Source organism: Mus caroli, unplaced genomic scaffold (assembly GCF_978045245.1).
Source record: "Mus caroli unplaced genomic scaffold, Mus_caroli_1 scaffold_11, whole genome shotgun sequence".
NCBI classification, from domain to species: Eukaryota; Metazoa; Chordata; class Mammalia; order Rodentia; family Muridae; genus Mus; species Mus caroli.
Genome location: NW_028227266.1, coordinates 5,770,511 through 5,792,005, shown reverse-complemented (window position 1 = coordinate 5,792,005; position 21,495 = coordinate 5,770,511). Strand labels below are relative to the sequence as shown.

The 21,495-nt window shown below is 40.8% G+C and overlaps 1 protein-coding gene across 1 annotated transcript in view; it reads left to right on the top strand.

Moving 5' to 3' along the window:
- Positions 1 to 21,495, top strand: part of Arhgap42 (Rho GTPase activating protein 42) — a 255,666-nt gene that overhangs the window by 165,208 nt on the left and 68,963 nt on the right. The window contains exon 5 of the mRNA XM_021171512.3: positions 12,751 to 12,852. Within this exon, the coding sequence (XP_021027171.1) occupies positions 12,751 to 12,852 (102 nt within the window). The remainder of the gene's footprint in view (positions 1 to 12,750; positions 12,853 to 21,495) is intronic.

Genomic DNA, 21,495 nt, shown 5'->3' with positions numbered 1-21,495 from the left:
TATTGGATTCAGAATGGGTAGAGATCCTTGTTTTGTTTCCACTTGGTTGATTTTAGCCCTGAGTTTGATTATTTCCTTCAGTCTACTCCTCTTGGGTGAATTTGCTTTCTTTTGTTCTAGAGCTTTTAGGTGTGCTGTCAGGCAGCTGGATATTAATCCCCTATTGGATTCAGAATTGGTAGAGATCCTTTCCCAATATGTTGGTAGCCTTTTTGTCTTATTGACACTGTCTTTTGCCTTACAGAAGCTTTGCGATTTTATGGGGTTCGATTTGTCTATTGATCTTACAGCACAAGCCATTGCTGTTCTGTTCAGGAACTTTTCCCCTGTGCCCATATCTTTAAGGCTTTTCCGCAGTTTCTCCTCTATAAGTTTCAGTGTCTCTGGTTTTATGTGGAGTTCCTTGATCTACTTAGACTTGAGCTTTGTACAGGAGATAAGAATGGATCAATTCATATTCTTCTACATGATAACTGCCAGTTGTGCCAGTACCATTTGTTGAAAATGCTCTCTTTTTACCTCCTGGATGGTTTTAGCTCCTTTGTCAAAGATCAAGTGACCATAGGTGTGTGGGTTCATTTCTGGGTCTTCAATTATATTCCATTGATCTATCTGTCTATCGCTGTACCAGTACCATGCAGTTTTTACAACAATTGCTCTGTAGTACAACTTGAGGTCAGGCATGGTGATTCCCCCAGAGGTTCTTTTATTGTTGCGAATAGTTTTTGTTATCCTAGGTTTTTTGTTATTCCAGATGAATTTGCAAATTGCCCTTTGTAACTCTGTGAAGAATTGAGTTGGAATTTTGAAAGGGATTGCATTGAATCTGTAGATTGCTTTAGGCAAGATAGCCATATTTACTATATTAATCTTGCCAATCCCTGAGCATGGGAGATCTTTCCATCTTCTGAGATCTTCTTCAATTCCTTTCTTCAGAGACTTGAAGTTCTTATCCTACAGACCTTTCACTTCCTTAGTTAAGAGTCACACCAAGGTATTTTATATTATTTGTGACTATTGTGAAGGGTCTTGTTTCCCTAATTTCTTTCTCAGCCTGTTTATCCTTTGTGAGAGAAAGGCCACTGAGTTATTTGAGTTAATTTTATATCCATCTACTTCACTGAAGCTGTTTATCAGGTTTAGGAGTTCTTTGGTGAAATTTTTAGGGTCACTTACATATACTATCATATCATCTGCAAATAGTGATATTTTGACTTTTTCCTTTCCAATTTGTATCCCCTTGATCTCCTTTTGTTGTCAAATTGCTCTGGCTAGGACTTCAAGTAGTATATTGAATAGGTAGGGAGAAAGTGGCCAGCTTTGTCTAGTCCCTCATTTTAGTGGGATTGCTTCAAGTTCCTCTCCATTTACTTTGATGGTGGCTACTGGTTTGGTGTATATTGCTTTTATTATGTTTAGGTATGGTCCTTGAATTCCTGGTCTTTCCAAGACTTTTATCATGAATAGGTGTTGAATTTTGTCAAATGCTTTCTCAGCAACTAAAGAGATGATCATGTGGTTTTTGTGTTTGAGTTTGTTTATGTAGTGGAATAGTTTGATAGATTTCTGTCTACTTAACCATCCCTGCATCCCTGGGATGAAGCTTACTTGATCATGATGGATGATCATTTTGATGTGTTTTTTGATTTGGTTTGTGAGAATTTTATTGATTATTTTTGCATTGATATTCATAAGGGAAATTGGTCTGAAATTCTCTTTCTTTGTTGGGTTTTTGTGTGGCTTAGGTATCAGAGTAATTGTGGCTTCATAGAATGAATTTCGTAGAGTGCTTTCTGTTTCTCCAGTGTGAAATAGTCTAAGGAGAATTGGAGTAAGATCTTCTTTGAAGGTCTGCACTAAACTCTGCACTAAACCATCTCGTCCTGTGTTTTCATTGGTTGGGAGACTATAAACGACTGATTTTGTTTCTTTATGGGACTGTTTAGATCACTAATCTGATCCTGGTTTAACTTTGTTAACTTGTATCTGTCTATAAAATTGTCCATTTCATCCAGCTTTTCCCATTTTGTTGAGTATAGCTTTTTGGAGTAGGATCTGATGATGTTTTGCATTTGCTTAGGATCTGTTGTTATGTCTCCCTTTTCATTTCTGATTTTGTTAATTAGGATGCTGTCCCTGTGCCCTCTAGTTAGTTTGGCTAAGGGTTTATCTATCTTGTTGATTTTTTTCAAAAAACCAACTTCTGGTTTGGTTAATTCTTTGTATTGTTTGTTTTGTTTCCACTTGGTTGATTTTAGCCCTGAGTTTGATTATTTCCTTCAGTCTACTCCTCTTGAGTGAATTTGCTTTCTTTTGTTCTAGAGCTTTTAGGTGTGCTGTCAGGCAGCTGTGTATGCTCTCTCTAGTTTCTTTTTGGTGGCAATCAGAGCTATGAGTTTTCCTCTTAGGACTGTTTTCATTGTGTCCCATAAGTTTGGGTATGTTGTGGCTTCATTTTCATTAAACTCTAACCAGTTAATGTCTTTCTTTATTTCTTCCTTGACCAAGATATCATAGAGTTTTGTTCAGCTTCCATGTGAATGTTGACTTTCTATTCTTGATGTTGTTATTTAAAATTAACCTTAGCCCATGGTGATCTGATAGGATGCATGGGATAATTTCAATATTTTTGTATCTGTTGAGGCCTGTATTGCCAGTTTTGGAGAAAGTATCATGAGGTACTGAGAAGAAGATATATCCTTTTGTTTTAGGATAAAATGTTCTGTAGATATCTGTTAAATCCATTTGTTTCATAACTTCTGTTAGTTTCAATGAGTCTCTGTTTAGTTTTTGTTTCTAGGATCTGTCCACTGATGAGAGTGGGGTGTTGAAGTCTCTCATTATTATTGTGTGAGGTGCAATGTGTGCTTTGAGCTTTACTAAAGTCTCTTTAATGAATGTGGATGCCCCTGCATTTCGAGCATAGATATTCAGAATTGAGGGTTCATCTTGGAAGATTTTACATTTGATGAGTATGAAGTGCCCCTCCTTGTCTTTTTTGATAACTTTGGTTCAGAAGTAGATTTTATTTGATATTAAAATTGACACTCCAGCTTGGATCTTCAGTCCATTTGCTTGGAAAATTGCTTTCCAGCCTTTTACTCTGAGGTAGTGTCTGTCCATGTCCCTGAGGTAGGTTTTCTGAATGCAGTAAAATGTTTGGTCCTGTTAATGTAGCCAGTCCGTTAGTCTATGTCTTTTTATTGGGGAATTGAGTCCATTGATATCAAGAGATATTAAGGAATAGTAATTGTTGCTTCCTGTTATTTTTGTTTTTAGAGTTGGGATTCTGTTCTTGCAGCTATCTTCTTTTATGTTTGTTGAAGGATTACTTTCTTGCTTTTCCTGGGGCATAATTTCCCTCCTTGTGTTGACGTTTTCTTTCTATTATCCTTTGAAGGGCTGGATTCATGGAAAGATATTTTGTGCATTTTGTTTTGTCATGGAATACTTTGGTTTCTCCATCTATGGTAATTGAGAGTTTTGCTAGGTATTGTAGCCTGGGCCGGCATTTGTTTTCTCTTAGGTTCCATCCAGGATCTTCTGTCTTTTATAGTCTCTGGTGAGAAGTCTGGTGTAATTCCAATAGGTCTCCCTTTATATGTTTGTTGATCTTTTTCCCTTACTGCTTTTAATATTTTATCTTTATTTAGTGTACTCATTGTTTTAATTATTATGTGTCGGGAGGAATTTCTTTTCTAGTCCAGTCTATTTGGAGTTCTGTAAGGTTCTTGTATATTCATTGTCATCTCTTTATTTAGGTTAGGGAAGTTTTCTTCTATAATTTTGTGGAAGGTATTTACTGGCCCTTTAAGTTGAAAGTTTTCATGCTCATCTATACCAATTTTCCTTTGGTTTGGTCTTCTAATTGTGTCCTGGTTTTCCTGGATGTTTTGAGTTAGGATCTTTTTGCAGTTTGCATTTTCTTTCATTGTTGTGTCCATGTTTTCTATGGAATCTTCTGCACCTGAGATTCTCTCTTCCATCTCTTGTATTCTGTTGCTGATGCTTGCATCTATGGTTCCTGATTTCTTTCCTAGGATTTCTATCTCCAGAGTTGTCTCCCTTTGCGTATTCTTATTGTTTCTACTTTTATTTTTAGATCTTGAATGGTTTTGTTCAATTCCATCACGTGTTTGTTTGTGTTTTCCTTTAATTTTTAAAGGAATTTTTATATTTCCTCTTTAAGGTCTTCTACCTGTTTTGCAGTGTTTTTCTGGGATTCTTTAAGGGATTTTTGTGCTTCCTCTTTAAGGACCTCTACCTGTTTAGCAGTATTCTCCTGTATTTCTTTAAGTGAGTTATTAATGCCTTTCTTAAAATCCTCTACCAGCACCATGAGATTTGATTTTAAATCCGAATCTTGCTTTTCGGGTGTGTTGTGGTATCCAGGACTTGCTGTGCTGGGAGTACTGGGTTCTAATGATGCTGAGTGCTCTTGGTTTTCCTTAGTAAGATTCTTACATTTGCCTCTTGCCATCTGGAAATCTCTGCTGTTAGATGTTCTAGCTGTCTCTGGCTTGAGCTTGTTCCTTCTGTGATTCTGTTAGCCTCTGTCAGCCCTCCTGGGAGTCCAACTCTCTCCTGAGTCCCAGTGATCAGAGCACTCTTTGCAGGCAAGCTCTCTTCTTGCAAGGACAGTGCACAGAGGGCTCGAGCTTAGCTACACCTCCTGGCTGAAGGTGAAGGTTGGAAGAGACTCTGTCCAAGAAATTCTGTGGCTTCTGCAGCCCATGTGCTCTCCTGCTCGGACTGGTCTCTGAGAGCCATGGGATGCAAGATGGAGTTATCACCTGAGTCCTGGGGTCAGAGTCCTCCCTGGAGGCTGTCTTCTGGCAGGGAAGTTGCCCAGAGGTCTGGGTCTCAGCTCCTCCTCCTGGCTCAAAATGAAGGCTTGAAGGGACCTTGTTCAAGAAGCTCTGCTGCTTCTGCAGCTTGCAAACTCTCCTGACTGATCTTTGAGAGACCTAGGATACAAAATGGTGCTCTCACCTGAGTCCCAGGGTCAGAGCCCTCCCTAGAGGCCAATTTTCCTCTGGTGGGGATGAGGCCCAGAGGTCTGGATCTCAGCTCTGCCTCCTGCTGAAGATGTAGACCAGAAGGGACCCTATATAAGAAGCTGTGTTGCTTCTGTGGCCCACATTCTCTCCTAAGGGGACTGGTCTCTGAGAGACCTGGGATACAAGATGGTGCTCTCACCTGAGTCTGGTTTCAGAGCCCTCCCTGGAGGCTGACTCTCCTCTGGTGGGGAAGGTGCTCAGAGGTCTGGGACTCAGCTCTGCCTCCTTGCTGAGTCCTGGAGTCAGAGCCCTCCCTGGAGGCTGACTCTCCTCTGGAGGGAAAGGTGAGCAGACATCTGGGCAAGAGTGCTATTTGTTGCTGTTCACCAAGGTACAGGGGCTTTCAAAGGAGTGAATGAGAAGTGTTGTATTTTCTGAGCACCTGGATACTTCCTCCTGCTACAGTGGCTGCTTTGGTCATGAACCCTTGTGCTGGCTATCCTTCCTGTTTCACATTCATTGTCCTTCCATTTTATTGCCTAAGGACTACATCAATCATACACAAAACTCTCACACATACAAGCACACACACACACACACACACACACACACACAGAGGACATTCACATACAAACATGTGCTCACCACACATATACACATGCACACACATGTGAACTTGCAGGCACAAACATGTACATCTACTCACATACACATATACATATACAAACACATACACACACACACACACACACACACACACACACACACACACACACACACGAAGCTTTAGCAGGAACTTTGCCCCCAATCTCTGATTCTAGGAGATTTTATGTAAAACAGCTTTAAAATTAATACAATATAAAATTTGACTTCTGCCTGCTATTACCTGTCCCTCAGGACTAGAGGAGAATACCTTCCTGAGTTCCAATCACAAATAGTTCCTATCTCAAGCATACTATATAACCTTTGTCACACTACTATATTGCACCAGGTTTATCTATTTCAGTGATCTGCAAACAAAGGGAAAATTTAATGCTTAGGGTAGAAAAAGGTTTGGGTAACTTTAATGGGGGCATCTCAGAATTCAGTTGCCCAGAGTTATTTTCCAAATGTCCTGTTTGGAATATAGAGTTACAAAATGGTAATTTTATTTATAACATTGTGTCAGAGCTCATCATATCATAGCCCATTCATATTGCCCTCCTCCTGATGCTTGGTCCACAAAGGCCAAGCAGAGATGAGAGACCAACCCCGCCTACCTGTTCTGGAGCCCTCTATGCCAGAAGGCCTCAAACTTCAGAATTCCTTGCACCATGACTTTCCCTCCTCTGATCCCTTTCCTCCCTCCATCTCCTTTTGTTGCTCTTCTTTCCCCTCCCCATTGTGCCCTCTCTCATTCTTCCTCTTATCTGCCTTTACCCTACATTTTTCTGGAAGAAAGAAGAGCTTCTGTGGTTTATTTGCTGCAGTGTGTGTGTGTGTGTGTGTGTGTGTGTGTGTGTGTGCAAATAGCCCAGGCTCTCTGTTGATTACCCACAGTGCTTCTACTGACACCTGACCTTGTTCTGGTAACTATGATAGTATCAGCTCACAAAGTAAAATTTTGGTAAGCTTACCTTTTAGGGTAGGCAAATTGTTTCTCTCCAATTTTACGAAAGATTTGTTCCCTCTTAATTCTTTTAGTCATGGTCACCTCAAAGTATAGGTGCCAGATATAAAATAACATGGTAAAGGGGTGGAAGTTAATGAGAAGAGAGCACACTGGGTACAATGCTTGCTGTGTAAGTGTCAGTATTGGAGTTTAGGTCTGTAAAAAGCATGCAAACACCAGGTGGGCACAGAACCCACAGTAATTCCAATGCCGGAAATACAGAGAGTGGGGGTCAAGCTCACTAGCAAGAGTAGGTATACTTATGAGCTTGGTGCTAAAGAGAAAGACCCTGCTTTGATGAACAAAAGTCACTTGAAGTCTATCTCTGGTCTCCATGTACATACATGATATGTATACATATATGTGCATAAGATACAAGCATAGGAGTGGGGGAAAGGCTAATGTTAATGATTTATAAAAGGTGTACTCATTAACAAGATGTCAGCTTGTTCTTTAAAAATCACTTAGAACTTGTTTCTGAGGGCAGGTCTGTCTGGGATGCTTACGACAACCCTTCCCTCTAAAATGAAATGTGCCCATTCAGTTCCAGAAGAAGGAGAAGACCAGAGTCTTGTATATTAGCATTCATATTTCTTCATATTTATTTATTCATTTATTTACTTTGTGTATGTTTGTGATGCATGTATGCTACAAGTGTGTAGGCTATCAGAGAACAAGTGGTGAGCATCAGGTCTCCCCTTCCACCATGTGGGTCCTGGGGATCAACACTAAGTCATCATCTGAGTAGCAAGCATCTTTACTTACTGAGTAATCTTGCTAGCCAATGTCATTCAATTCTCTAGTGTTTGGCAACATCTAATAATTCTAATGTGAACATCTTATGAATTCCTTTGGTATTCTCTGTTTGTTAATGAGCCTGAACATCTCTTCTCATCCTTATTACACTTTGGGTTTTCTGTTCTCTGTGTTGAGTCTGCTTTCATGTCTGTATTATCTGTGTCTATTTTTGTATCCTTCTTTCTCATGTATAGGATACCCTGTATGTCCAAATATGAGATTGTTTTCTTATGTTGAATATCATTTACTCATGGTGATGTAATTGGGAAAGGGGCAATATGGGTGATGAGAATGCTGCAACTACTCAGGAATGTCTGTCTGTTGGCATTCTGGGATGGGGAAGTTGGTGGGGAATTGACTGATGAGATAGGAAATCACAGAGACATCCATCCACTGGAAGGGTATTGTTATACAAGCTACACAGCGGCTCCCAATCAATAGGATGTCTACATGGGGGATGCCTTGGGCTCAGGAACCTTGTAAAGCACATGTTACAAAGAAGAGACTCTCTGTCCTTTTATAAGATACAAACCCCACCATTACAAAAAGCTAGACAGATGATACAGGCCTGCAATCTCAGCATTCTAGAGGCTGAAGCAGGAGGATGATGAGTTCAAGTTCATTCTCAAATGGATAGCAAAGTCAAGGCCAAGGATATAGTAGATCTTGTCTCAACAAAAACAACAACAAAAGTCGAGGGAGAATCCTAGCTGGAGGTGGCTGTTGGTGCTGTCTTGATTGTGCCTATGTGCCAATGTCTACCATGGTGATTATTTAAACATACACTCAGGATCTGGAGAGAGGGCTCAGTTCTTAAGATCAATCCTTGTTCTTGCAGAAGACTCAAGTTTAACTCACAGCATCTACCTGGCATGTCATAACCTCTGTAACTTCAGTTTCAGGGGATATGACTTCTCTTTCTGTCTCCATAGACATCAGGCATGTGTGTGGTATGTAGGCATACATGCAGGCAAAAAACACACAGAGAGAAAATAAAAAACAATAAAATAAAACATGGCCCTTATTTTAAAGTAGAACTGTGCCTGTTGATATTCTTCACATCACTGTCCTCAGTACTAACCTGGTGCTGATATCTCAAAGCATGTAGCTCTTGGGGATGTAGACAATGGAATCACTACAGTGATGACATAATTAGTTACAGGGTAAATTTTATAGTGGCCTGAGTGGCAATTGCAACAATGAAATAATCTTCAGAATTAATCCTATGTGTGCATTCTGTTTGTAAAAGAAATTTAAAATATTTATTCCTCATTTAAAAATAAGGAATTTTTGAGCTGTAATTTAATGGTTGCCAATATTGCTATTTGAATAGGTGTTTGTAGTGGTGTTCTATAGAAAATAATGTAACCAATATGGTAGACAACTCTGGAGGCTGAAGAAGGGCTCCTGGTACCTTGAATACATAGAGTTCTGGGCTAGTCGGTGATGCAATATGAGACTCTGTCTCGGACTCTCTCCTTACCCAAGCCAACACAATGAGAAAATATGGTGAGGTATGATTAGAAATTTTCTATTTGAATTATCTAAGTGTAGTGGGATCGTTTTGTCTTAATTGCTTTTCTGTTGCTATGATAAGATACCAAGACCAAGGCAAGTTATAGAGGAAAGATTTTCTTTGGTGCTTACAATTTTAGAGGGTGAGACCATGGCCATTATTGTGTAAAGTATGCCCACAGGTATAGATGAGAGGGGGGAGGGGAACAGCACCAGGAATGTCAAAAGTCTTTTGAAACCTCAAAGCTTCCCCCTATTGACACAGCTCCCTCAACAAACCTAATCTTTCTCAAACAGTTTGACCAACTGGGGTACTGGGTATTACACTTTGAGTTTATGAGGTCCATTCTCATTTAAACTTCCACACTGTTCTTCAGAGTATTCTCTTGTACCCAGCAGCAGGTTTTGAGTTAGCACTGTTTTAGCAGTAGTGCATTTTAATCTTTTCTCATACACGGTATGCCTAAGATTTTGTAACTATTAGATTTTTGTAGTAACTAATCACTCTGATAGTGAAGTTGACACTTGGAGTGTGAGTTGGCATGGCTCCCCCAGCACTATGTAAGACAGTGACTCAGCTATTATAGATCTTTGAAGAGTCCATGCTCTGTGCTTTGAGAAGGAGTCAGGTTACCAGCCATGCTAATAGCTGCCACTTTTAGTTGTTATGTGGTCTCAGAACTGAATCAGTACTTTGGACTACTTTATATGTGTCTGTCTTTTTGTAGCTTTCCACACACACACACACACACATGTCTGCCTCAGCCAAGGTGCTAAACACAATCCAGCTTACACAGTACTTCACCTAAGTCTGCAGCATCTTATCAATAGCCCTTTCCACTACCACTTCTGTGTTCATGAAGTCTTTATTTCCATTGGCTTTGTTTTAAATGGTGGCCTAGTACAAAAGTGGCCTTCAGGAAAGGGTCATGATGATAGGTAGGTTTTTTGTCTTTTTAATCTTTTTATTACACAAAGAAGACAATGGCCATATGATCAAATACATATAAAGGTTCATGGATCATTTTTTTCCCCTCTGTGACACTGGTTTCAGAGAAAATTCTAGTTGTACAAGACATAAGAGTTAGTTTCTGGAATCATCCTCATGCAAGACCTGTATCACATGAGTACTGAGTCATAGCAGTAGGGTGGTGTGAATTACTATTTTTGGTTTTCTAGAACTCTGTACATTATAGCCTCCTGTATGTCTTCTAATTTTTTGTCTTAGCTCTTGGGCCAGGAAGAATTCAAAACTTGCTTCTAGAATTGCTTTCTGTGTTGCCAGATGGGCTGATGTATTAGCATCAAATTAACATTTTCCAAAATGTCACCAAATGCTAAGGGGAAACAAGATGCAAGTGTCCTTCCAACAGCTGCACCCTCTTCCTGAACCCAGTTCCTTCAGTGCCTAGCATGGGAAGCCCCTTTGTCAGCCTGACTGTCCCTGTGTAGCTGCTCACAAACAGATATTAGATGTTTTGTATCCAAGTTAGACAGTTATGGATTATTTGAAGAATGATCCCCTGGGTCTTATGTACCAGTTGACTGAGCAGTTAGAATATCTGTGCAATCAAGGTGCCTACCGCTACAAACAAAATTTCATTTGCTCATTAAACATCTGCTGTTCCCTCATGCCAGCATGAAAGCAGAATTCTCTCTGATAGGGGACATGAAGACAGTTTGTTTTGGAGCCAAATATGAGTGCCCATGGCTGGGAAATACTGATTGAAATGACTGCATCCTCTTCCCATTTAGAAGCTTGGGATTGTCTGGTCTTTGGAGGAGTGTCTTTTCCACATCCTGTGTTATGTGGGTTCATCATACTTTTTCAATGGAGTTTTCAATGTGTTTCTTATGGTAATGCTTCTCCTGAAGTAGTAAATATATGTAGAGATGAAGGTTTTATTTTTTTTTGAGACAGGTTCTTGCTTCGTTCACCACTTCCTTTTCTCCTCCCTTCTTTGCAGATGTAATCCCTCGATGTACAGATATTCAGTGTGTATCTCAGGACTTCAAAGTCACCTAAAGCTCAGCTCAGGTGTCTAATTGTTTAGGCAGTACTTCTCCATTCAACTGAGTCTGCCTGGTCATTTGCAAATCCTGCACTTGGGAATAGGTCCAGTGCCATCCCGTCAAGCAGCACCTTGCTTCCCCGTGACTTTATGCACATACCAAAGCAAGGCCTGGTGCACACCAGCCACAGGACTTCTTCTTAGACAGTCTGGACTCTCGGGGTCTTAGTCAGGGTTTCTATTGCTGTCATGAAACAACCATGACCATAAAGCAAGTTGGGGAGAAAATGATTTGTTTGGTTTACACTTCTACATTGCTGTTCATCATTGGAACAAGTCAGGACAGGAGCTTAAGCAGGACCAGGAGGCAGGTGCTGATACAAAGGCTATGGAGGGGTGCTGTGTACTGGCTTGCTTCCCATGACTTGCTCAGCCTGATTTCTTATAGAATCCAGGACTACCGGCTCATGAATGGCACCAACCACAGGGGGCTGGGCCCTCCCTCATTGATCACTAATTGAGAAAATGTCTTAAAGCTGGATCTTACTGAGGCACTTCCTCAACCTAGGCTCCTTTTCTCTGATGACTCTAGCTTGTGTCAAGTTGACACAAAACTGGTTCACAAAACCAATCACTCCACATGAAGGAAGCCAGAGATAGGCATTTAAACAAACCATGAAATGCTTGCCCATGAAAAGCTTTATCTGGTCAAGGCTGCAGCTTGAAAAACACTGAAATAGCCAAGGTAGTTTAAGCTTGGAATTGTTGTACATGACCTCACAAATGGAGCAGGATTCCCTTTTTCATACAGTGTCTGGGGTTAGTGAAGATGAGTCCAGATGTGCCCACTCTTGTCAGAGATTTCCTTATACTTCCAAGGAAGCAATGTTCTTCACTGTCTTCCTGAAGGGTCATCCTGTTTCCAGGTTCTGCCACCACCACCTAGAAGAAGAGAAGAAAAAGAATAGAATAGAAAAGGAAAAAAGAAAAGAAGTCAAGAGAAGAGAAAAGAAAAGGGTTTAGGAATAAGAAAATGCCAGCTATTAAAGTTACATCCAGAGAATGTGATATAGATGTCACTAATATTCTATTTGTTTCAGTTGTAATTTTATTTAATTATTTGAAACTACAAAAATCTAAACATCTTTCTTGTCTGTAAAATCGAATTATTTAAAACACCAAAACTTGGATGTAAGTGTCACCTAGCCACCCTCTATACTGCACTGAGGAAATTCTTTCTAGTCTAGTCTGAAGGGTGTATTCTCTTCCTTGTTTAGTGGTGATCAGTCACCTGCTCTATAGGAAGTGACAGGGAATTGCTAGAACTTGTTTTAGACTGGACTGCTCTTCATAGCAAGTTTCAGGCTGAAATACAACTGAGGATGAGGGAAAGGATGGAAACAAAGGGAAAAGAAAGGAAGAGAAACCATGGGAGGATGGGAAGGAAGGGGGAAGAGAGGTACAGAAGGGGGAGCTCCAGAGTCAGACAAGTTCTCCTGGTGAAGAAGGTGATTCTGTGAAGAGTTAGGGGGTGATTTTCTAGACTGGTTATGTGTTTACTGATCGGAATTACCAAAATCTTTAAAAAATTAGACATTTACATCTTGGTCTCATTAAAGATATGATGTAGACAGTGTCCTATCTATTAAATTAAGGTTTTGACCTCGTTAGTTTGACCCCTTGGTGAGGATGATGAGGATGGTGAATATGGAGAAATGAAGGCTTCTTTGATGCTTTGATCTGAATCTCTTTTGTTCAAATTGCTGTTCCCTAGGATGGAAAGAAGAAATTTGACAAAGAGAGTGAAAAATACTATTCTATTCTGGATAAACATCTGAATTTATCGGCTAAGAAAAAGGAGTCTCATTTGCAAGAGGTAAGCATGCACATTAAGTCATGTGACATCAAAATTCCCAGCCTGGATGTATCCCCACCTGTAACTTCTTAAATGGCAGTAGCGGTGGATAGTTGGGCGAGTTTACACTGTGTGGCAGTCAGTACTGACAGTTCTTTGTGTAAGATAAGTGTTTTCTTCAGCAATGAGAAAGCCTGAAACAAGTATTGTTTTTTTTTTTTCTTTTTCTTCTTGGGCATATTTTAAAAAGACAGGATCAATCTAGTTCATACTGTAGTCTTTACATTAAAGTTGAAATGATGGTGACATTGTTTCTTAAGGCTTTGCTCCAGCAAGGGGAAGGACAGGGACAGACAACTGCATGTGCTGAAATCTCGACGGTTTTACATCAATTATTTCAAAGACATTTACTCCTGTATGCCTGCTAGCAATTTTTATATTCTCTTGTTCTGAATATGCTAGATTTTGTTCTTGCTATTGGTAATGTATAAGTGTACGTAGCACTGTCAAGGGCAGTTCTGACAGGCTGGAGCAGTGCAGCACCAGTCTCAGGTGGAGTTCATTCAGGGCAGGGTGGGGGGTGTAAATACCAATTCTGTTGCCATTGGCGTGTCAGGGCAACATAACTGGAGCACACTCAGGACCCAGAGTGTGTGTAGCAGAGGGTGACCCATGAGAATGCAGATAGTGGAAGGTGCTGTGGAGCAAAATCCTGACAGTCCCCTCTGCCCCAGAATGTATGTAGCACATGATTCTGTCAGTGCGGGGCAGTATTGATGTCTCCTCATGCTCTGGGCCTTAGAACCTGCTTATGTGGTTATCCACTGCAGCCCCATTTTCCCATCTCTGTGTTTGCAGATTCCATAGGGGAGAATCTCAGACATGTCTCCCAGGAAAGCCACCTCCCCTAATGAACTGCTTTCCAAGTTCACTCTGCATCTCTGCCCTCCTCATTCCTCCCATCTCCCACTACCAAGTCTAGCCACGATGGCTGCTTGACACTTAGAGGTTGAAGAGTTTAGTCCAGTGTCAGAAAAAGACCTGGAAGGTCCTGTTGGTCCATATGTTCACATTCTCCTTGAGAATGTCCAGTGTCTTAGTTTAAAGCTATTAGGACCTGGAGATCTGGCTCAGCAATCAGATGTTCTTTGCTGAGGACCTGGATTCAGTTCCCAGCTCCCATATCTGGTAGCTCACAGTCATGTACAAGTCTAGTTATTTCAGAGGATCTGACAGCTTCTTCTGGCTTCTGTGGGCATTGCATACACATGGCACACATAAATTTATGCAGAAACACTATACTTACACAGAAAATTAAAAATACAAAAAATAACTTAAAAGGATGATTAGTATTAGGAAGTTTGTTTTACTTGATGTTTTATAAGAGTTCATTTAAACCACTGCCTTCTACCATTAGTTAACTGCATTACAAACTTTTTTGATTATATGGTTGTGCAATTGTGGGAAGCTTGAGGCCAAAATGAAACAGGAGACCACCTGACATTAATCTGAACTAGGCTCTCTCTTAAACTGGGCTCATTTCTTGGACATGTCTAATGTTATAAGACTTGGCTCTATGTCCTGTAATTTAGGATTGTCTGTCTATTACAAATATTTGAACTCCCTCATGCTTTCTTGTCCATTGCACTAGAATTAACTTTGGAGAGAAATGTTTGTAGTATGAACATAGATGTAGTTATATGGCAGAAGCCTTTACTGAGTGTCATCGGTGAGCCACAACAAGGGCATGCCATGGCAGGAGGCATAGCCTGAAAGTTCAGTATCTTTAGACATAAGAATCATGCTTACTGAGATGGTACCTACATCTTCTTCAGGAACCAGTAACTGTTCCTCAAATTCAAGCCCTTTACAGGATTTCTCTAGTCTCCCTGACAGCTTAGCTTGGTATTAATACTGTCCTTGTTAGTGGCTGTGAGTGCCTTAGGCTTGAGAATAGCCGGGTATTATTTGGGGGTCATTATGTAACTGGAGATGGAAAGGGATTACAGTGTTAGCCGTGATATTCAGTATCACTCTCTAATATGCAAGCACACACAGGTGGCAGTTAGAAAGGCTGACCCATAGCACAACACAACAGAAGTTGGATTAAAGCCACTCCTTAGGGCTGCATGGTGTGGATTAGGAAGAGTGTGGATTGGAGCCTTTCCTGCTGCTCCTCTAGGAATCAGACACGTTGGTGAGTGAAGTCACCACACTGTCTTTAGTTCTGTGATATGGTATTAGATGTCACCTGCTTCTTTCCAGGGCAGTATCAGGCTTACTAACCTGCTCTCAAAAGGACACCCCTGTCTGCTCACCTGCAGAGCTGCCTCATTACTCATTTTTCTTAGAAAATTAGGGGCTGACACTGCATGAAATGGTCAATTTGTCTTGACCGAGATCCAAAGCCACCAACTAAAACAGCCATTGGAGTAAGTAATGAGAGAGCTAGAGTCAAACCCATTAAGACCACAGGCTTAACTTTGGCTGGAATAAAAAATAACATTTGATATGTGAATGAGTAATTTCTTTCCAGGATGAGAGAGAGAGAGAGAGAGAGAGAGAGAGAGAGAGAGAGAGAGAGAGAGAGAGAGAGAGAGAGAGAGAGAGAGAAGTTATAAAGGAAAAACAGAAGATCATGAGTACATAAAAATATTGATATTAAAAGATATTAAGCAAAATTAAATGATGAAGTGTTAGGGAGTTTATACAGCATAACTCAGGAGTTTCTAATACTCATATAAGAAGCACTTGCAAATCAATGAAAAGCCAGCGAAGGATACAAGAGGGAGGCGATTAATGAAGACATGTAAACTATATTGTTTTCATGTCCCATGTTCTAAATAATGCAAACTAATAAGATGTTTTCAGTAGAAGAAAAATCTGTTGTTAACAAAGACATGAGAATTGTGGAGTGCTCTTTTCCTTCTCTTTCCTTCTCTCTGTCTCTGTCTCTCTGTCTCTGTCTCTGTCTCTCTCTCTCTCTGTATCTCTCTCTCTCTCTCTCCATATATATATATATATATATACATATATATATATATATATGTATGTATTTTTTTTTTTTTTGCTAGACTCTCACTAGGCAGCCTTGGCTATCCTAAAGTTCAAACCTATCCACTTGCTTCTGCCTCCTCAATGTTGCACTTGAAGACCTGTGCCTCCTCCCTAGCCTCTGGTCATGCTCTGTATTCCTCATATGACATAAAAATATTGACTATTATTTATGTAACTTCAGCGATTATTTCCACAGATTTAAAATGTGCCAGGTAGCTTACAGAATTTTTATTACTAAGAGTTTGCCCTGCAGAAATGGTGAGAGATGAACTCATGGAGTGTGTAACTCATACATCTACAGTACCAACAGTTATAGACATTGACCTGGGCTGTTGGAATTGCTTGTGTGTTTGGAACTGAGAAGATGTGGCAGAGGATAATGTATTTGCTACACATTGCATATGCAAGTATGAGGACCTGTGTTTGGGTCCTTGGACTCTTGAGTTAAAAGCTAGGAGTTACAAACCTGTAACTAGTGCTTTTTGGGTGGAGTCCAACTGACTCTAGGGCTAGTGCCAGCGAGTTCACTAAAAATAGGAGCTGCAGGTTTGGTGAGAGACAATGTCTCCAAATCAATCTAAGAAGACACTTGATATTGACCTGTGTCCTCCACATAAACACACAAAGCCAAGTGCACACCCCCAAACTGCAACCCACACACTCGGATAAGGAGAAAAACCTAAAAATTTTCTTTGGCAAACTATCTAAAGAGTTGAGGAATACTAGACTTAGCAAGGAATTCAGAATATACAGTATGTCTCAGACTTGTTTAAAGAGGGTCTGTTTTGTGTCACAATACTACAGTTGCATCCCAGCACTAGCTGTGGGGAAGAGGGGCTGTATTTCTAGACTTTATATCTCTGTGTTATGCTAATGAATAAAGAATGAGTTTAGAACCAGGCAGTGGAGGCACACACCTCCACTTAATCCCAGCACTTGGGAGGTAGAAGCAGGCAGATTTCTGAGTTCATGGCCAGCCTGGTCTACAGAGTGAGTTCCAGGACAGCCAGGGCTATACAGAGAAACCCTGTCTCAAAATACCAAAACCAAACCAAAACAAACCAAACAAACAAACAAAAAAGAATGAGCTTAGAATAATGGATATTCATTTGATTTACAGTTAGGAATGTAAGGGAACAAGTGGATTCCTTTTAGACATCCTGTTTAGTTTTCCATTTAATACTTCAAGAAATGCCTCTTACCCTCACCTTCAATGGAGCCAGTGTCTTGGTTCAGTCCCTGTGTCCAGTTCTTCACCTTCATTCAGGTTATAAACTCTTTTGCACCTCTCTTGTGTACACTGCCTGTGTCAAAGGCCATGATCCTGCTATGTCTGGGCATTTTGCACCACTCAGAGGTGCCAGGACAGTCAACCACCCCTCAGGGGTCTGTGAAACCTTACACATTGTGGCCGTTCCTAAATGTCCCCTTAACTTCTTCGATGACCTGTTCATGCTGGTATTCTTTTTGGGTGAATGGAATTTATACTCCGTTGTTTCCTCTGTTTTTCAATCACCGCACACCTATCAACTTACCGTTGTTTATGGAAGTGAACCAGCTACTTTGGCTATGACCACAAAAGTCATCTTACATGTAAGTTGGCCCCCTGATTAATCCATTTATTGTGCAGTCCCCTTATAGAAATCTTCTGGTTCCTTGCACTATCTATAGGTTGTGGTCTGTACTCACTCTGTTGTTTCTACCGTAACTTCCCCTGTACACCATGCCAAAGCAGATATTTTGTAACCACCCTTTTGATAGTCTGGTTGTATCTTCTGGGACTGGGGCGATGGCTCAATGTCTCAGAACAGTTAACTGCTCTTATAGGGGACTCAGACTTGGTTCCCAACACTCACATAGTATTACATAATTGTCTGTCACTCCAGCTCCAGGGTATCCAACAGCCTTTGACCTCTCTGGATGCGTGAATTCATGCAGTGAGCCATACATTCATGCAGGCCTACACATAAATAGATAAACACATTTTAGACATAATTTCTGATTCTCATTCTTTCCAATTCTCTGTGTCTGTGTCTGTCCCTCCATCCCTTCTCAACAGGCTTTTGCAGTGTACTCCTGGCAGAATGTGCTATACAGTTCATTTCTGGTTTTGTTTGTTTGTTTGTTTGTTTGTTCCCAGTCTTCTCATATACTTTCACTAACTCTAAACTCTAAACTTTTTTTCCAACTCCACCACCCATATTTTCTCTGAGGCCTCTCCATACTTCACACCAAGGCAGCACACTACTATTTAGGAGGACTTAAAGCGACTACGGAACCATGTTGTTTTCTTATGGAACTCATCCATTTTTAAATGAAAGTCCCTTCTGCCCCCTAAATAACAGGAACACCTGCTGCTCAGATATTATGGCTGCTGCTGTTCATTGTTTGCTTGCAAACTATTCCACTTGGAAGTTGAATTATGCTGTTGTTTCACTTAGTCATAAAAAGGCGACAACATTTGTTGCTAGTATTATAGACAAAGTCTGTTTTTTAATTAAATTTATTTATTTATTCACTTTACATCCCAATATCAGCCCCCTCTCCTTCCAGTATGCCCTCATGTAGATCCTAACCATAGTTAGGCAGGCAACAGATTCAGGGACAGCCCTCAGTCCAGTTACTGGCGATCCCACATGAAGACCAACCTGCACATTTGCTACATATGTTTGATGGACTTAGGTCTAGCCTGTACTTGCTCTTTGGTTGGTAGTTCAGTCTCTGATAGCCCCCAAGACTCCAGGTTATTTGACTTTTTTGTTGATCTTCCTGAGAAGTCCCTGTCTTCTTTGGGTCCCTCCATCCTTCCCCAACTTTTCCACAAGACTTGTTGAGCTCCATCTAATATTTGGCTGTGGGTCTCTGCATCTGTTTCTGTCAGTTGCTGGGTGGAGCCTCTCAGAAGACAATTATGCTAGCTTCCTGTCTGGAAAAATAATAGAATATCACTAATAGTGTCAGAGATTGGTTCTTGCCCATGGAATGGGTTTCAATTTTGCCTAGTCATTGGTTGAGTTTCCCTCTGTCTCTGTTCTTTGTCCCTACACAACTGTAGACAGGACACATTTTGGGTTGAAGGTTTTGCAAGGTGGTTGCTGTCCTTATACCTCCACTGGTTGCTTTTGCTTTTTTTGTTTGTTGAGACAGAGTACCACTCTGTATAGTGTGGTTGTCTGCCTTGGCTTTGAACTCACAGCAATCCTCTGGCCTCCATTTCCTGAATGATGAAATTATTGGTGTGAGTCACTATTCCTGACTTAAGTTTTTTTCCAGTCAGCCTCTCTAGTCTAAGGGAATTAATCTTAACTTAACTTAAAAATGCCCTTCCTCACCTTGTGCTGAGAAGAAATGGAGCTGGCATAGTCTTTAAGTATGCTTCCCTCTGGTGACTGTTTTTTTCTGAGAATCTTCAGTGAGTTCAATTTTTATTGTATATTAATAAGCAAAAGCATCTAAGACTGAAAGCTGGCAAAAATAACTATTTTACCTTCTCAGTCTCTGTTGGAAAGGGTGGGGCCTTGAGAGGAATGACTGTATACACTGCAGCCAAATCTCTAAAGAGATGATTTCAGACTCTTGTGTCAGGGGTCTGCTACCATCAGAGAGTGATTGTGTGGAAAACCTCACGGACACCACATGCTTTGTGGCTGTGATTCATGTAGTGATAAGATAGAGAGACAATGAGTGGGAAGAGCCAAGTCTGGAGGAGGCCAGGTGCAGAGGCCTTCACCCTGTGGAGGCACTGCATTCCTTCAGCTAGAGTTTCGAGTGTGCACATTTGCAATGCTGTCATTCCAAGGTAACATTCAGACACTAGAGAGTCAGTACCCAGAGTTTCACTGGACGGTGACCACATGATCATCTGCTCACATCTCCCCTAGAAGGAAAGGAAGTATCCTCCATAAGCCATATTGCATTCAAGCACAGTTTAGTTTAGGCATGTTACTATTTTTATCAGCTAATAGAGTTTTACCACATTTAGAGTCACAATCTGTACCCAGAAAACTAGGTCATCTGTCCTCAAGAAGCCAGTTGAAACAGCCCAACTAATAGTAAAAAGCAAGACAGGTTTATTTAATGTGGTTACATTGGGAGGAGGGAAAATGAGATCAAGTGGACACCCCCCAGCAGGTCCATCTTTGGTCCTGAGGTAAGATTAAAAAGTAAATATAGCCAATGGAGGAGCTAGAGAAATTACCCAAGGAGCTAAAGGGAACTGCAATCCTATAGGTGGAACAACAGTATGAACTAACCAGTACCCCGGAGCTCTTGTCTCTAGCTGCATATGTATCAAAAGATGGCCTAGTCGGCCATCACTGCAAAGAGAGGCCCATTGGACTTGCAAACTTTATATGCCCCAGTACAGGGGAACCCCAGGGCCAAAAAGGGGGAGTGGGTGGGTAGGGGGGTTGGGGGGGTGGGTATGGGGGACTTTTGGGATAGCATTGAAAATGTAAATGAGGAAAATACCTAATAAAAAATAAATTAAAAAAAAAGTAAATATAGTAGGGCCCAGGATGTACACATCAAAGCAGTCCTGGCCAAGGTGTGGGAGACAAGCTCACTTGACTGGAAAGCTACTATGGCCTTTAACACAATTGGCTGGTGTTGGGAGTCATATCATAAACTTAATTTCTGCTTCTCTCTGCATTGGTGGTCATTAGGAAATGTTTGGGCTTGTAACTTGGGGTGCAGGTTTGTGGGGGGAATAACCTAGAGACACTGGTCTTGTTGAGGGTGTAGCCTATAAACTCTGGTCTTGCTGGGTATTAGCCTAGAGACTTGAGCTAGGCTTAAGTTTTGTTTGAGGGCAACTTGGAAACTAATGTTAAGTACCAGCCTGTTAGTTAACCTGAGTTCAAACTTAGGTCACATTCTCTAAAATGGAGTCTGAACTTAAAAGCTTTGGCATCTCATCATAATGCTATGCAACCTTGACCCAAAGTTTCTGACTGGAAAATAAAGATGCTGACAGCCAACAGCTGCACAGAGGAGACATCGGTGGGTTTAGGATTCCGGGGCTGGAGGTCAGAGAAGAGAGGAAGAAGAATGACAGGGAGGAAGAAGCCGCCATGAGAGGAGAGAGACCAGGAGAAACTGCAAGTCTCTGGAGTATACTGCTGAGGCCAACACATAGAAGAGTACATTAGATTAGGGGTAATTGTCTAAGCCGAATAAAATAACAATACGAGTGTCATTTATTTGTAAACTAGTCGAGGATAAAGTTAAATTGGTTGTATTATAGGAATTTTTTGTTTTTTATTTTTGTTTTGTTTTGTTTTGAGACAGGGTTTCTTTATGTGTAGCCCTGGCTGTCCTGGAACTCACTCTATAGACCAGGCTGGCCTCGAACTCAGCTCTGCCTTCCAAGTGCTGGGATTAAAGGGACAGCACCACCTCCCAGTTCCCAGCCTGTTCTTTAAATTAGAAGTGAGAGACAGTGGGTCACTTCATCTGTGAAATCCACTGAAACAATTAAAACATGACAAAATGTTAAATGGAGCTCTGTCATGGTTAGGCTTCCCATTGCTGTGAAGAGACACCATGGCCATGGCAACTCTTTTTTGTTTTTTTTTTGTTTTGTTTTGTTTTTTTTTTAATTGGATA